This window comes from Daldinia childiae (genome assembly GCF_008694065.1).
Source record: "Daldinia childiae strain JS-1345 chromosome Unknown Scaffold3, whole genome shotgun sequence".
Classification (NCBI taxonomy): domain Eukaryota; kingdom Fungi; phylum Ascomycota; class Sordariomycetes; order Xylariales; family Hypoxylaceae; genus Daldinia; species Daldinia childiae.
Window position 1 is genome coordinate 5896287 of NW_022984644.1, and position 16766 is coordinate 5913052.

General features: G+C 43.7%; 5 protein-coding genes across 5 annotated transcripts; 2 read left to right on the plus strand and 3 right to left on the minus strand.

Annotated features, from left to right (window-relative positions):
* Window positions 1-754: 754 nt before the first annotated feature.
* On the minus strand, window positions 755-3228 carry GL218_04315 (Dolichyl-diphosphooligosaccharide-protein glycosyltransferase subunit stt3; the record flags this gene model as incomplete). The annotated part of the gene is made up of 4 exons (XM_033580911.1): window positions 755-1025; window positions 1092-2913; window positions 2996-3019; window positions 3081-3228. 4 exons carry the CDS (start codon window positions 3226-3228, stop codon window positions 755-757), a joined length of 2265 nt encoding a protein of 754 aa, XP_033436138.1.
* A 1012-nt stretch (window positions 3229-4240) lies between these two features.
* GL218_04316 (putative mitochondrial f0 subunit e protein) lies at window positions 4241-4655 on the minus strand (the record flags this gene model as incomplete). Its single annotated transcript, XM_033580912.1, has 3 exons — window positions 4241-4314; window positions 4370-4559; window positions 4632-4655. 3 exons carry the CDS (start codon window positions 4653-4655, stop codon window positions 4241-4243), a joined length of 288 nt encoding a protein of 95 aa, XP_033436656.1.
* Window positions 4656-5425: 770 nt separating this feature from the next.
* On the plus strand, window positions 5426-7568 carry GL218_04317 (Cytoplasmic dynein 1 intermediate chain 2; the record flags this gene model as incomplete). The annotated part of the gene is made up of 2 exons (XM_033580913.1): window positions 5426-5554; window positions 5610-7568. The coding sequence occupies 2 exons, from the start codon at window positions 5426-5428 to the stop codon at window positions 7566-7568; spliced, it is 2088 nt and encodes a 695-aa protein (XP_033436139.1).
* Window positions 7569-8042: 474 nt separating this feature from the next.
* Window positions 8043-12508, minus strand: GL218_04318 (uncharacterized protein; the record flags this gene model as incomplete). Its single annotated transcript, XM_033580914.1, has 2 exons — window positions 8043-11707; window positions 11758-12508. 2 exons carry the CDS (start codon window positions 12506-12508, stop codon window positions 8043-8045), a joined length of 4416 nt encoding a protein of 1471 aa, XP_033436144.1.
* Window positions 12509-13330: 822 nt separating this feature from the next.
* GL218_04319 (putative proteasome subunit beta type-2) lies at window positions 13331-14224 on the plus strand (the record flags this gene model as incomplete). Its single annotated transcript, XM_033580915.1, has 2 exons — window positions 13331-13456; window positions 13517-14224. The coding sequence occupies 2 exons, from the start codon at window positions 13331-13333 to the stop codon at window positions 14222-14224; spliced, it is 834 nt and encodes a 277-aa protein (XP_033436145.1).
* Window positions 14225-16766: the final 2542 nt, after the last annotated feature.

Below are 16766 nucleotides of genomic sequence, written 5' to 3' on the forward strand. Positions count from 1 at the left end.
CGTAAAAAAACATGATGATAATCCCGTAATCCCGATGATATGTATTTATAATAATAATAAAAGAAAAAAGGAAAAAAAAACAACCCTCCCCCAGGAAAGATTCAAAAGCAAAGATAATTAACAAAAGCATAAAAAAAGAGTTGCCCACTACTGGAGTCGAACCAGTCATCTCCTCATAACTTCCTTAGTAGCACTTGAACAGTACTAGTGAGGCGCATTACCGCTGTGCCAAGCGGGCGATAACATTTCATTTGTAATATAACATTATATCTATAGCATATTTTGTTGGCGAAATCGAACCCACTTCATTTCTAATACACCCCAACTAACACATTGCACAGCACCAGTTTTTGTTGTATTTTTACTTAATCGTCTTCTCAATGTGTATTTATATATGCCGCAATTCGCTCGTATTCTCTCTATATGTACTGTATTTTGGATTTTAGATGTCCTATAACTTTGGGGGGAGGGGGACATTCTCATTAAGCCATCATTTATTTTATTTTACTTGGTACCCGTATTCACATCTTACAAGACATGACACAGGTTCAGATAACTTGGGAATATACGTTTTTTTTCCTGCCTCACGTTCAGTACCTGTACAGTGGCCAAGCCTTCTATGGCTGCATTCCCAGCTTTACCGGCAAGTGTATGAATATGACCAAGGATAGGCTACCTACCTATCACTTTATCTTTTCCTCTTTCCCTCCTAACCGATCAACACTTCGTATCCTCATCTCGTAATTCCATTTCATTAGTCAACTCTCAGAACTCTAGGTCCCCGCTTCTTAGTTGCCTTCTTCTTTTTGTGGCCCCTCTCAAAGGAAGCAGCAGCCGCATGATCTCGGCCTACATTATCAAGATCCTTTACCTTATAGATTCTAATAATCCAGTTTTCGCTAGTGTAAGCTTCTTCTAGTGTGTTGAGGACTGGACCCTTGTCGGGAAGTCGAGCACCTCGGACACGGTCTTGGGCCTGTCCGGGTGGGAAGAGGGAGCCGTAGTTGTAGTACGACATCTTGTACCTTGATTTGAAGAATTGTTAGTAAGAGGCGTCTCTTGACCGGGGCACAACTGGGGAGAAATCTTACATTAAGCTGTTCTTCATGGTCTCCGAAGCCTGGTCGTCAACCCTGTACTCGCCCCGAGCAGTGAAGAAATCGCGCTCCTTGACTTCGTCAGGCCAGATACCTTCGGCAATCCTCACCATCCACAAGAACTTGTTGATATCGTCACCAGAATAGCCGAGGAGACCACCGAAAACGACAAGGACATAGTCAACTTCGTGCTGGCGCATGATCGGGTAGCTTACTTCCTCTCGCGAGCTCATGGCTTTACCGACAGTAGCGATATGGGTGTTGTTCCACGTATTGTTGTCAACCAAGGTGGGTCGGTCAGCCATGCCACCAATTTGATAACCATAATCCCACCAGGACATGATCTTGGCGTCCTCTTTGGTGTTTTGTCGAAGCCATTGATAAGCTTCACGGTAGTCATCGATGATATGCTGACTTCCATCTGGCATCCTGCTTGCCAGGACAACAGATGGTGACGAATAAGCGTTTGAAGTTACCCAAGTACAATGTTGTACGAAGAGGAGTAGGTATAATGTCATACATCCAGCTATGAAGCCTTTCGACAAAAAATTGTAGATGCCTACTATGGGTTGTGATGTGGTACGGAGTACTCCGTGCTTTGATGCCTTCTTCGGATCGGCGTTCTCATCCTCCTTGATGTCTACAGGTATCGGTGATCTGGCGACCAAGTACGTGTCAAGGACTTGGGAAACCGCAATAGCAGCGGCCACACATACAACAGGGGTAAGAGTGAGCATCAATCGCACCATGACACCGGCGAAATAACTGCCAAACAAGGCATACACAATGATGAAGACATGCTCATCTTCCAATCTCTGGAAGCACAGATAGACACCAGCTGGGAAAAGCCAGATCAAGAAGTTCAGGTCGAAAAAGAAGGCTGGCCAGGCAGTTGGCTGATGCTCGGACACAGACGCGATAATTGGAATATGGATCTTGGCGTATCCTGTATCCCATAGAGAATAAAATCGACCAGACCAGGGCGCAATGTATCCAAGGGTCGTGAGACCAACCAGACCGAGAACTGAAATGCCGAAGACACCGCCTAAACCGACATAAAGGAACGTTTGGAATTGACGGCTTGGGATGGCTGACCGAACATACTCGAGGAAAGCGACAAGTTGGAGGAATCCGAAGATGCCTAGAGCCGGCATATGTTCGCTAGTACGGACCGGCAGGAAACCGACGAACGGAATCTGCATGCTAGCTAGAGTACCAAGAGCATACCATGTGGTATATGAGACGTAGAGGCGCATGCTAAATCTGCCCATGCATACGAGCACGAAAGCGTGCAGAGGCACTAGGCATGTGATAAAGGCATATCCGCCCCACGAGGCTACCATGTAACCGTAAAAGAGAGCGCAGAGGGCCCCCCATAATACGGAACCCAACTTCAATGCCTTAATCCAGAGATAAAAGGTGAATACAAGAAGGAAGATGGCAATAGCCTCGTTATCGTAGGAACCAGCCACAGATCTCGAGATGTAACCTGGGGCAATACCCATGAAAGCTGCAGCAAGAAGACCAGCAGATGGGGAGGTGGTCATCTCATTGGTAAGGAGGTAGGAAGCGAACGCAGTAAGACCGGAGAATGCTGGCGCAAGAAGCACACAGATATTTCTGATGTCAACGGGAACGGCCAAAGCTCGGAGGAGATGGTAAATAACGCCACTTGTGACCATCAAACCAGGATAGAGGGTACCTCCGGTAACTCGCCCAAGAGGATGCCATGTTCGGTCGTCGAACCAATCCCAGAAGTCGTAGAATCCATTGGCAACGAGGTACTTGGTTGCTCGGAAGTTGAACCACGGGTCGACTATATATAGCAGTCAAGTTAGAGGGGGATGCCTAAGTGGTATATATTGCTATTATAGGTATGTAATGGAAGTATAACTAACACTCATGGATAATACTCTCGAATCCTATAAGAACAACGGTTAGCGAGTAGATTCGATAAAATGGAGGGAGAAGAGAGAATCATACGAATAACTGAGAATAGTCGACTTGCGACTGCAGCGCCGGCAATGAAGCAGAGAATAATAACCCTTAACAAGGTTTTGGTGTTCTGGTTCTTGCCCACGCTGATGAGTAAGTCGACAGGCGTAGAGCTGGTGCCAGTTGCGACAGCCATTGTGGGTGAGTGCTGCCTCGGGACAATGCAACTAGGTGGTAGACGGTGTCAACATTTGAGAAAGATGTGAAAGATGTGGTATGTGTTGAATTGGGAAGTGAAATTCGTAGTTCGCTCTCGGCCTCAAATGGATAAACGGCGGAAGTGATGAGAGGACAGCTGGAGCTTTCACAAAATCGATCCGCGCGTCGTAGTTGCAGAAAGAGCTCCACGTCTGCAGGGGTCCAAATTCAATCTACATGTAATTATGTAATCAATTTTTTTTTATGTGTGTGGGAGTGAAAGTACCAAATACATCATCGGGTATGCGCATGGTGCTACATACATATGTACATCATGTAGGTACATGTATATAAAGTATTCGCACGACTCTTGTCTTAAATCTTGTTAAATATTTTAGATATACATTATATCATCTAAGGGCTTTGTCTTTTATATCCTAGGTCAATACTTAACTATGTATATGGATAATTGAGAGTGTCCATCTATCAGAATGTTATCCACCTGCTGAATGAATATTGCCTCAGCATTTAGGTACTAAAGGCTTTTCATATAAATTTCATATACATGTAAATGGGCTAAGGTGTTTGTAGAACCCGTTTAAGCAAACCCCTCATCTTCATCTGTCTACTGTACTGGACGCAACATGTAAGACTGGGAGGTGATAGTAAATAGTATAAAATTCACTCAAAGAAATTGAATCCAGCCGCCAAGGGCCGTACCATAAACGTCATGCAAGATCCGGCCCTCCCAATGCCAAATGGGTCTAGGTTAGCATAAGTTTTGGTATTGTACACATGTACAGCGTGAAACCTGAGGAAATCTATGAGGTGGTTTTTTTTGGAACCGTATCGCAATCATACACAGAGCCTGCAAAGTCGTCGGTAGAGGAAGCAGCTTCGATCCAGCCTCGACCGCACCGAGTTTCCCTCCAGCCCTCCCTCCCGTCTCTGCCCCTAGTCTCTATTGCATTTCCACGCGCACCGGGCCTGGTATCAGTATTATTACATCCCTACGGATTTTGTGCCGCAAGGGCGTTGAAGTAGGCTTCCAGGTCGAAGTTGGGGTCCATCGGGTCTTGGTTCACTAATAATACCGTTAACATTTTATTCGACTCGCATGCAACCATGGAAAAACGTACAGGGACTCTTCTCAGACGCCGCAAGAGCTGGGTTTTTGGACCTCGCATATTCGGCCCTCGCTTTCTCTATTAACTGCTGCTTGTGTTCGTACTCTTTCTTCGCCGCGGCGACCCTTTGCGTTGCGTTGATACTTCTCTGGTGCGTGAAACCGTAGAAAACACCTAGGGCAAGAGCCGAGTACCGGAGCACCTATATAGAACGCTGTCAGTTATGGCCTCGTGGTACATCTCGGACATACGGGAAAGCCAGCGGCATACGTACGTTGACTCCCGAAGTGGTAGACATTGGGCCGGTATGTGATGAGAGACGGAACGAGCGATCAATCAGCGGTGCAAGGGACGGCGATGGGATGCCAATTGGCCCTGTTCCACGAGGGGAGGAATTGTCGAGGGTTGCGGTTCGAGGTGGGAGGTAGAATGGTGAGAGAGGCTTGTTACGGAAGTCTGGACGGCGTCGGGAAATTTCGCATACTTATTTTTTACAAACCAGCAAAGCCACCAGCTGCTAGGGAATTGTCGATACATGTGGTGGTACGAGCCGAGCTAAATAAGTGGGGGCTGAACAAATACATTAAGATTAATATGAACCAATAGAAAGGTAGAACTGTAGGTAACTGCCCAAGTAACATTAATTTTTGAGACCTCTGCAGGCTGTAGCTACTACCTACATACCTAACCTAGCTAACTATAGTGTAGAGAGGTTAGGTACACATGCAAATTGCAAATTAGGTGGGCGCACGGATACTACCGGTGTCGCGATATCCCGACAAAGAAACGCGCATTCCCGTCATTAAGGTACAGCTGATTAAGGTAGACGTAGCGCCCGTTAGAATTTCAGTAACCGTTGCGATCCCCTTAAACTTAAACACCCACTACGCGAAACCGTTGCGCTCCGTTTAATAGACCACTGAAGATATACAATACACCATTCAACTCTCTCGTACATAATACGTAATACAATAAACCGACAAATCCTCGACCACCTAGGTTTATCTAGATCCGTTACCCCCTATAACCCAGAGACCGCACCCGGCATGGGTCTCGGTGGAGTACAAGATGCAACAACGACGAGATGAGATTCTGGCAAAGAAGGCGAAACTCGCCGAACTCAAGAGACAACGAGAATTAAGAGCTAGCCAGGCAGCCTCTATTGCTAGACCTGGCACAGGCAACGGACCTAGCGATGTTAGTTCATCCTAGTTATTATACATTTATCTCTTCCTACTAACTCGCATCATAGCTCATCTCCCCCACTCCGGGTCGCGACAATCGCAAGGTCATCGAGTCCTTGATTAACAGTCTAGTAGGCGAAAGTCGACCTGCCTCTTCTACGACGGGTGTGGCATCCCCCGGTCTACGAGGAAGTCGACCCAATAGCGTCCTCAGTGCCGACGACCTGAGCGGTGAACACTCACATTCGGAATATGCTTCCCAGGTGAACGGCCATCCTGCCTCAACCCAGCCGCAGGTCTTAACAACGGTACCCCTCCAAACCGTATTCGAGTGCCCGCCATCTCCCGTTAAAGAGATTTTCTCCTACAGCAAAGGCGTCCAAACTACAGACGACTGGACGCCCTCGGTCACCAGGCCTCGAGCCTTTTCAGATCTTGAGGATGAGGACCTTCCTGTCACGTCCACTCCCAACAAGCGGCTGAGCAGATGGAAACGCGACAGAGAAGAGGAATTGCGTCAGAATTTACGATTAGAAATTGAGGAAGAACTGAAGGCCGCTCGAGAGTTGATTACCGATGGACCCTTACAGGTCAATTCTGTTGTCACTTCGAATTTCCCGGCTAGGGCATTAAATAACGAGGAGCTAGCAGCCGTCGTAGCATCTGATGACTTTGTTGATTTTGTGGAACGTTCAACGAAAGTCATCGAGCGAGCGCTTGATATCAGCAATGAGTATGATATATTGACAGATTATTCACTTCAAGCCCACGACATTGAGGACGAGGATGAGCAGGCGGGTAACACTGGCGGAAAGGGACGCCGGAGAGTTAAGGAAGTTGTGCAATTTTACGATGAGCGGTGGTCCAAGAAGCGTATGATTAGCAGCATTGACTTCTCACCAAAGTTCCCCGAGCTGCTGCTGGCATCTTACACCAAAAATCCGTCCGCTCCCCACGACCCTGATGGCGTTGTACAAGTATGGAATCAACATCTCCACGACCGACCTGAATTCCTCTTCCATGCCCAGTCTGATATTCTCACGGCAAAATTCTCTCCTTTCCACCCCAACTTAATCATAGGCGGTACATATTCCGGGCAGGTACTCCTATGGGATACCCGGTCTAAATCTGCCCCTGTACAAAAAACACCGTTGACAGGTTCGGGCCATACGCACCCGGTCTATTCCGTCGATATTGTTGGTACACAAAATGCGAACAATGTCATTTCAGTTTCTACTGATGGCGCTTTCTGCGTATGGAGCGTTGATATGCTTTCCCAGCCGCAAGAATCACTTACCCTCACAACACCACCTCCCAACAAGTTTGAAGATCTCGCACCAACCACAATGGCTTTCCCTCAAGCAGACCCAACATACTTCCTCGTGGGCTCGGAAGAAGGCCCTATCTACCCATGCCACCGGTACGACCGTGCCGGCGCCAAGGCAGGTGTTGACTCTCGCGTTTCCTACAAGGGTCACGCAGCCCCCGTCATGAGCGTCGATTTCCACCCAGCCCGCGGTCCCGTAGACCTAGGTGACCTGGTCCTCTCTTCCTCCCTCGACTGGTCCGTCAAGCTCTGGAAAGTCCGCGCCCCCGCCGCAACAAGCACCATCGTCGAGAGCGCCGGGACCGCCGTGCCCCCGCTCCTAGACTTCGTGCGTGAGGACGTCGTTTACGACGCCGCCTGGTCCCCTGTGCGCCCCGGCGTCTTCGCCCTCGTCGATGGTGCAGGCTCCCTGGAACTCTGGGATATTACTGTCGAGACAGAGATCCCAGTCGCTAAGATTAGTCCTACGCCTCGGAAGGACGGACGGCAATTACTCAGCAAGAGTCTGAATAAGATTGCTTGGGAAACTAGTGAGGGTAAGAAGCTGGCGACTGGTGGTATTGATGCTGTTGTCAGTGTGTTTGAAGTTGGGCCCGATCTGGGTGGGAAGGAGGCGGTGAGGAGCGAAGAATGGACTAATGTCAAGAAACTCGTTGCGAGGTTGGAGGCCGTTAGTGGTGGAGTTGCAGGCTTCGTGTAAATGCTCGTGTTTGGGTTTTCTATTAACTACTACTATTACTCTTGTTTGGTTGTTGGGGGGAGCGCTTCCGGCTGTGGCCCTCGTGTCAGGAGGAGTAACGTGGGCTGGCTACCGTGCATGTGTCTGTATTATACCCAGCCCGAAAAATGGCATTTGTCGAACGATGAGATGACATGGCGAGTGTGGTGCGGTGTGGTACTGTCGGGCCTATACCTAACCTAGCTAGAAAACCTAGGATACTTAGAAACTACTTCTTGACTAGCATAAGCTTACAATTAATTGACCTTGCAACTAGAGAAAATATGTGTGGTGCTTAGGCAACTTCATTGTACCTTAGAAATACATATTTGTTGTAATAAAACATTTCTGCATCCAATACTACCTCCTACAAATTCGAACATATAAAGCCCCGATCTCGTAACTTATTCTTATCATTGATCGTGACCGTAGCTACTACCTGCCGATATGTGATTCCTATTCAATATCATCCACAGCCCAGACACCCGCCCCCTTTTTCTGGAGGCTACCCCTAAGTTTTCCGAGTACAGCCGTCCTACGCTCCCGTTTTTCCTTCACAGCCTTCTTCTCTACGTCCCCAAAGCCGCTCAGTTTCTTGCGTGGCGGTGTGTTAAACATGCCTCCGCCGATACTCCCTGATACCGAGTGACGGAACACACTGCCACGTTGCGGTGTGCTCTCCCGCATTGAGCGTTCTGGAGAGAATACTGACGTGGATAGTCTCTTAGCGTTTGGCGTGGCGAAGGGCGAGCCCTCGCGACTGTTTGGGCCGTGCGAACTGACACCCAGCTTTCGCATCTGATTCTCGAGGACGTCGATATCGCCGCTACGTTTCTCGACCATGGTGGTCAGCTTAGTAATGGTGCGCACAACCGCTTCGATAGTCGGTGTTGGACCACCCTTCCCATTAGCGCTGTTGGCAGAAACGATCTTAGCCTTGAGCAGGGTTAGGTTTTCCTCTGCTTCCGTTAATACCTTTGCAAACTTTGCATACTCTCGTCGTAAATCACTCTGTTGTGCTGCCTGTTCGGCACTAAGAGGTAAACTACGATTTGCAATAGTTTGTTCTGGATCAACATGCGAGCTAATAATTTTCTTGAGGTCCGCCTGCTTGTTACGATCGCGAGTAAGCTCACGTTGGATATCTTCGCATTCTACGAGCTTTCCCGCTACGTCCCTCACTCTCGCTTCCTCGAGGGCATTGGTTAGATCATGGTCAATAATGTGAGCTAAGCTCTCAAGTCCGTTTAGGGTCCAGTCATCTAGGATAGCCAAGTCATGTCTCGTATACTCCTTAGCATAGAGCTCTCTGTGCCCCTTAATGAAGCTCGCGAGAGATCGTGCGTTAAGACCAAGTGTATCAATCATTGAGTTGATGTCTCGATATACAGCCTCGACTTGCGAAGGCACACTATCACCTGCTGGTGGCACTGCACCTGGGTGTGCAATGAATTCGTCAAGCTCCAACGTTGGCTTGAGTTCTGCTTTCAGCAGGTTTTGGACAACATCATCCTCTTCGTCAAGAAGCAACTGCTTTTCCTCGGCATCCTTCTTCGCCTTTGCTTTCCGTTGCTTCTCGATCATATCTTCAAGATAGGCGGCGTTGGGAACCGAGGGACCGAGCTGGGATTGCTGTCGTCTAGATGCACCAAGAATTTGAGATGCCATACCAGGTGCACTAAACGATCGCGACTGGTCCCTGCCGAGCATTCTCGTCGGTACTGAGCCTCGCACTGGGCTTGGTGAGCGGGGGCTAACTGGGTTTGGTTGGGGGAAAATTGGAGCGTTCCGGCTCAATTCGCCAAAGACGTTTCGCCGGTCTTGATCTGGGCGGGATATAGTAGTGAAGCTTCCTGCCAAACCATCAAAAGAGCTTTGGGGTGTAAACCCAGGGGTCTTGTTATTACCCGTACTAGAAGGGCTGAGATCTTTAGCGACATCGACGCCACTACCTTCACTAACAGCCTCAGTGCCTTCCTCCTCCTCTTCCTCCTCTTCAGATAGGTCATCATCCTCACTATCCGACGGAACAGGAGGAGGGTTTGTTGGAAACTTGAATCCAGGCCCAATAACTTCAGATACTGGCTTAGCAATGGGAAGTGCTGGTAACTTAGTTTCGTAAGCTTTCGGCTGCTTTACAGGATCCGGTGGTAGGGGCGAGTCATCGACAGGTTTGGCCTCAGTAACAGTCACAGGCAACGGGGGTAGAGGAGCGTCGTAGGCCTTCTTATTATAGACAGGATCAGGTGGTAGAGGTGCACTGTCGTTAGCAACAGGTAATGCTTTGCGTGAGGCCTCCTGGTCCGCCTGCTTAGGAGTTGAGTCGGCAAAGTCAGGGGGTAAAGGTGCACCTTCGGCCCTGGGAGGCGTATCTTTGACTTCTGAAGTGGCAGATGATGTCGAGTCGCCTAATGAGTAAGCATCTTTGCTAGTAGACTCTGGAGGAAGAGGTGCGTCTAGAATACCTTTAAGGGGCTTAGGAGTTTCTGGCTCCGTTTTCACTTGAGGAGTTTCAGATGTTGGTGTCTGAGAGACAGAAGAACCGAAAACGGTGCTAAGGCCGCTAGGAGTTTTCGGTTGAAATCCGAAGATTCCTTTGCCTTGCGGCGCCGACGAGGTGGGGGATATGAATTTGGATGGCGCGGGCGTCGATGTTGGCGTAGTTGACTCCGCATTCGATGATGGTGCTGGCTTCGAAAAGGGATTCCCTGTCCCGGTCGCGAATGGACCCGTGGCTACAGGCTTTGCTGATTCGTCTATTGTAGCTGCGAAGCCCGAGCCGAACAACAGCTTCTCCGTCTTCGGTGTCTTTTCGTCAGTATCATTTTCTCCTGCATTCGGATCACGTTGAAAACTAGACGTCAATTTAAACGGCTGCGACCCAAAAACATTTCCAGTCCCCGTACTCTGCTTAGAGCTTGGAGCCCGGAATACGGAGCTAGTATCTGTGTCCATAGAGATATCAGGCGCATCCGGCTTCGTAGATGCGAATATACTCGGTCCGCTAGAAGTATTATTAGTTATAATGGAAGCAAAGCCGCCCTTGTTTGCAAAACTAGCAAACCCACTACTTGAATCCGCGGCACTGGAGTTTGAGCCTGCGAACGATCCCATAGCTCCGCCCGCATTATTAGAGTTATTAGCGATGCTAGCAAAGCCCGATTGACCGAAAGCAGGCGTGCCAGTTGAAGCAGACCCTGAAGCCCAAGGCGAAGATCTTGTACCGAGCCCGGTAGATTGCCCAAATGCCGGTGCGGGACTAGTACCAAAACTTGGTGTGCCAAATGCAGGTGTACCGAACTTCGGCGCCGCGGGAGCAGTACCGGCGCCAAAAGTATTCGATCCAAATGCAATCTTACTAGCATCACCAGAGGAAGGCTGAGCCCCCCAGGGCGAACTCTTTGAGCCCAATGTTGAGGTGCTACCAAACGCCGTCCCAGCTGCTGCTGACGGGGCTCCAAAAGCAGGAGGATTTGAGGCCCCGAATGGGTTTGGTTGAACGGGTTTGGGGGTTGTCGTTTCGGTAGAGCCCGCCGTATTGCCTTCTACAGCTATAATCCCCGGATATGTAGTCCCGCCCCTAATGGATTCGGAATATACAACCCACCAAACAGAAAGTACACCTTCAGCATTCAAAGCCCAATAACCTGGTAATGGACCAGGCGATTGATCTATCTCATCAGTAGGTATAGGTTTATAAACCTTCTCCCGACTAGACAAATCGAGAGCTGTACCAATTACTGCCGGGGTCTCCATACCTTCGCCCATTGGTAAAGTGGCCCGCTTAGAATCATCGGCTAACTCTGTGGTGGTGAAGATATTCGACGGGGCACCTGGAGCTAGCGGCGTCTTCGAACGCGTAAAAAGACCAATATCTTCTCTAGCTGTCGAGGAGCAAATAAGGAGGTCCTGAAGATTTGGTGGGAAGTCCTTCAACCGCACAAGAGTATGATGGGGAGTCCGGTTGCTGCCAAAGGGCTCTACCGGGTCGCTGAGCTTTTGGAATTGGAAATTATCCCCTTGTCTTGTGATCAGATGGCATCTAGTCTGGGGAGACTCTTCTGAGGCAAGCACATGGAATGCTAGGAAAAGATCGTTCTCGAGCCAAACCAAAGACGAAACTAGGTGGCTATTAGTTTAGAAAGTTATCGAATGTAAACAAGGGACCTACCAAAGTAATTTGCATCCAAATCCGGTGGCCTAGGAATATCCGCCTTGACTTCACCATTGGGTGTCATTTGCTGTATAGTACCATCACCAAGGCCAGCCACCAACTGCTTTCCCTTATTACTCCAAGCGACACAGCTAACTTGGTTCCTCAGAACCTGTCCGGTGGGTTGTGATACAAAACCACGCTCCTTCATGTTCGCCATCAAAAGTTTGCCTTCGTTCGTCACAATGGCGCATAGTTCGCTCTTCTCCAGGCTAGGGTTCGGTACCAAAGCCCTAAGTGACTCGCCATTCGTGGGTATTTCGAAAGCGGTCTCAGTCGAGCCTTGCTGCAGGGCTTGGGTCTCATATACCGCTAAACCTCCACGCTCCTCGGCTGACAATATCAGATAGGTTCCGTCAGTCGTAAAAGCCAATTGACATATTCGAATAGGTAATGGTAACGTGAATGGAGGCTCGAAAGCTCGGATATCATCATCGCCATCTTTAGGGCTATCGAATGCTTTTCGAACGGCTTCCGTGGTGGCCAGCACGACACCATCAGGACCGGCAGCGGCAACAAGACCTTGTCGCGACGCAATGCTGAGAAGGGAAGCATTATTAGAGGGGGGCGGAGACCACTGCGACGTTAAACGTAGCTTAGCATCACCAGACAACGACAGGAATCCGAGGGCTTCGGTCTGAATAGGTTCCGGTGGCCCTTGGGCGGCATCCCCAACTGTCTGTCCCACGTTTCCAAAGCTGAATGCCATTGCTATGGCAAATTGGGATACTAATTTTACGAGAAGGTATTCATGGAATACTAGCTATCATAACAGTAGACAGAGTTGCTCGTATCAGAATCTTCAGTTGGTTTAGAGAACAAAGCTTGCGGATCAAGCTAGTTATTCGGTATTCGCCTTATTAGAACACTTTCGAGTGTAAAGGTATCTTTCAGGCAAACAGGCCTGTCTCCATAGAGGAGGACATGTGACAGTGGTCTAAAAAAGATAATAACAATGAAATGTATTTTACAGTTGGCATGAGAGAAAGTCGAGCTCAAAATTCTAAGACGAGATGCGCCTAACAGGTAAATTACCACCTGCATGTCTACATAGGAACGTACCTACCTACAGACGTTCGCGTTACCCCTGCTACCGCATCGGAGCTTAGGATTGGTTACTATGCCCACCAAAGTACCCCATACTTACTATGTACTTGAAAAGCTCTCCACTATTCTTTGTTTTATAATGTATATTTAAAGTAGTTAAATACATTATTTTACGTACAGTATTTTTAGGCAGGCAGAACGCGTGCACTGTAATAGCTAGAAGAGCATTGAAGGCAAGGACCAATGCAGGCAGCTAGGTCCTGGTCGTCATCCGCCTTATTGTACCCAATTCGCAGCAAATAACGGCATTCTACCTTCGTGCTACTTCGTACTTGGATCTAAATTCAAGATTCCAACTACCACCAGTTGATATACTTTTTACGATACCAACACTTAAGCGCTGGACACCAGATCGCATCCAAGTTCTATACCTCAACCTATCCTGAAGAGAAAAAAAAAGAGTACCGCCACAAAACAAGCCAGCATGCCTGGTTTCGACTTCTCAAACTACAATCGCAATGCGGCTCTTCACGCCCGAGGTGTCCCGCTGCCAAAGGCGACCAGTACGGGTACTACGATCGTCGGGTGTATATTCGATGGAGGCGTTGTGGTCAGTCATTTTTTAATATCACGACCAGCTCCCCGTTAATAATGATGACACTAATGCAAGGCTGGCAACAAACAGATCGCAGCTGATACTCGAGCTACCAGCGGTCCCATCGTCGCTGACAAGAACTGCGAGAAGCTACATTACATCTCACCCCAAATTTGGTGCGCTGGTGCCGGTACCGCCGCTGATACAGAGTTCACCACCGCTCTTATCTCTTCTCAACTCGAATTGCACTCTCTTTCGACCGGTCGGAAACCCCGCGTCGTTACTTGCATGACCCTCCTCAAGCAGCACCTCTTCCGATACCAAGGTCACATCGGAGCGTATCTAGTAGTTGCCGGTGTTGACCCCACAGGAACTCACTTGTTCACTGTTCATGCCCACGGTAGCACGGATAAGCTTCCTTATGTGACCATGGGTTCTGGATCGCTGGCAGCTATGTCCGTTTTCGAATCTCAGTGGAAGCCGAACAGCACCAAGGAGGATGCCATGCAGCTCTGTTCACAAGCCATTCAAGCCGGTATCTTCAACGATCTTGGTTCCGGATCGAACGTTGACTTGGCCGTCATTACCGCAGACAAGACCACCTTACATCGTGGCTTCGTCAAGCCGAACGAGCGTAGCCAGAAACTGAAGAACTACAAATTCAAGCGCGGTACCACAGCAGTACTTAACGAAAAGATTATCACCAAAGATGAGATCGGAAAATACGTCAGCGTGCAAGAGCTAGAGTCTGCAGAGGGAGAACAGATGGATGTTGACTCGTGAGGGACGAGGAAGGATATGCAACGATGATCATCTGTACCAATATCTTGTGATAATACAAGAGTATTGTCCTATTCACAGCCAGGGTAATCGATGAACAATCATCGGTGATACGAATTCATACGAGCTTCACCTATAGCTAGGCAAGATGCTCTTCAGAATATCGACCCTAATACATCAATATTGATATTTAGATAACCAAATCCCAACCAACCAACCTCACACAAAACTATATATGTAAAGGTTTGATATGATTAATGTCTAGATATCTATCGCGTAGTCTCTTTCAGCTGGCAGAACTAAACACCATAACCCCAAACGCTTAGTACATATAATATTTTATATGACCCTACTAACACCAATTAAAGTCGCGGAAATGGGGTGAAACCAAAGATATCTTAATATATAGCAGGTGCAGATAGGCCTTTCCTAGTCGCATGCATGCACAGCCTTGGGTGTTTGGTCCAGTAGCAAGTCAGGTACAAAGCTAATCTTATATGCCAATTATTATACCTAATTTACATGATATGCAAATAACTAAACGAGCAGCTTAGGTACTACATAGGTAGGCTTTAATACGGTTGACCAGACAGGGTACTGTGCCAAAATGAAAAAAAAGATCGCGTATTAAACTAAGATAAGTAAAAGGTTACAGACTACAATTTGATATATACTTTTAAACTTTATACGGTTATTTTTATAATATTAATATTTAATTAATTAAAAATAACCGTATTTACATATATTTATATTTATATATATAAATTTAACGATAATTTTATAAATATTAATTTTAAAATAATATAATATATATTGTTTAATAGTTTAAATTAATATAAAAATTATAATATTAAAATAAAAAATTATAAAATGTAATAATATTTATGTATATTATTATATATATAGTTAAAGTTTATAAAAATTCGGTATTTATATATGGCTTTATTAATATAATAAAACTTAAATTAATTATTATAATTTTTTTATTATTACGTATTTTTATTTATAAAACAAATATATTTTATATGTTTTTTCGAATATATTATAAGGTTATTTTTAATCTTTTAAACCTAATAACTTTATAAATTTATAATATTTTTTTATTTAAAAATTTAATAAATTTATTGGTTAAATTTTTTTTTATTAATATGTCGTATTATAATATGGTTAATTTTCACCTTTTATTTTATATAATAATAGTTTTTTTATATATATTATTTCTAACAATTTACTATTAATTTTTTCGATTAGTTAATTATTATTATATTATTATATAATAATATAACCAATTTTTTAAATATATATTTTAATTTTTTTAAAAAATTATAAATCCACGTTATATTAACAATAATAATAACAAATATAACATATTTAAATTTTTTTAAACTTTTAACAATAATTATTTATAATTTAAACAATTATAATATAAATATTTTAATTATAAAAAACATATAATTAATGGTTAATTTTTTAATAGTTAAATTTAAAATATAATTAATATTTACCGCGTTATATAATTTAATCTTATTAAATTTATAATATAAATAATTTTTATTAAATATATAATATTATATATATTATTTTATTATATCATATAAATATTTTATTACTTTTTTAATTTTTATTATATATTTTATTATAAAGTTATTTATAAATCATATTTAAATTAACAAAGTAAAATTAATATTAAACTTTATTAAATAAGTTAAAAAATTTATTTTATTTATTAAAAATATATATTTAAATATTTTATTTATATTTACATAATTATTTACATTATAAAAAGTTATATTTTTTTGCGTTTTTAAATTAAAAAATATTATAACTTTTTTTATTTTTTTAACGCCGCATTTTAAAAAGCTTTTTTAATATATTATTTTTAATTAAAATAAACATTATTAATAAAAGTAAATTTTATAATTTTTACTTTTAAAAACCAATTAATATTATACCTTAAATTTACGTAAGGTTTTGTGTTAAAAGATTTTTAATATGTTAAAAGTAAAGCTTTATTAACTTTGCATCTCAACTTTACACTAGTTATTTTAACCTTACGCTAATAGATTTTAAATTAATAAAATTAATTAAAAATATTTTATAAATATATTATTTATTTTTTAATATATTTTAATTATTTTATTATTATTTTATAATATTTTTAAAATATTTAATTAAATTTTTAAATTTATTTAAAAAATTAAAAAATATATTATTATAAATTTATTAATAAATATATTATAATTATTTTTAAATATTTAATATATTTATTAATTATTATTTTATTATTTTATTTATATTATTTTATTTATTATTTATATTTTTTGATTAATTTATATAATAAATTTTTATTAAAATATATTATAATATTTAAAAAAAAACTAATATATATATATTTTTTAAATTTTATTATAAATTATTATTTATTTTATTTATTTTATTTATTTTATTTATTTTATTTATTTTATTTATTTTATTTATTTTATTTATTTTATTTATTTTATTTATAATATTTATAATATTTATAATATTTATAATATTTATAATA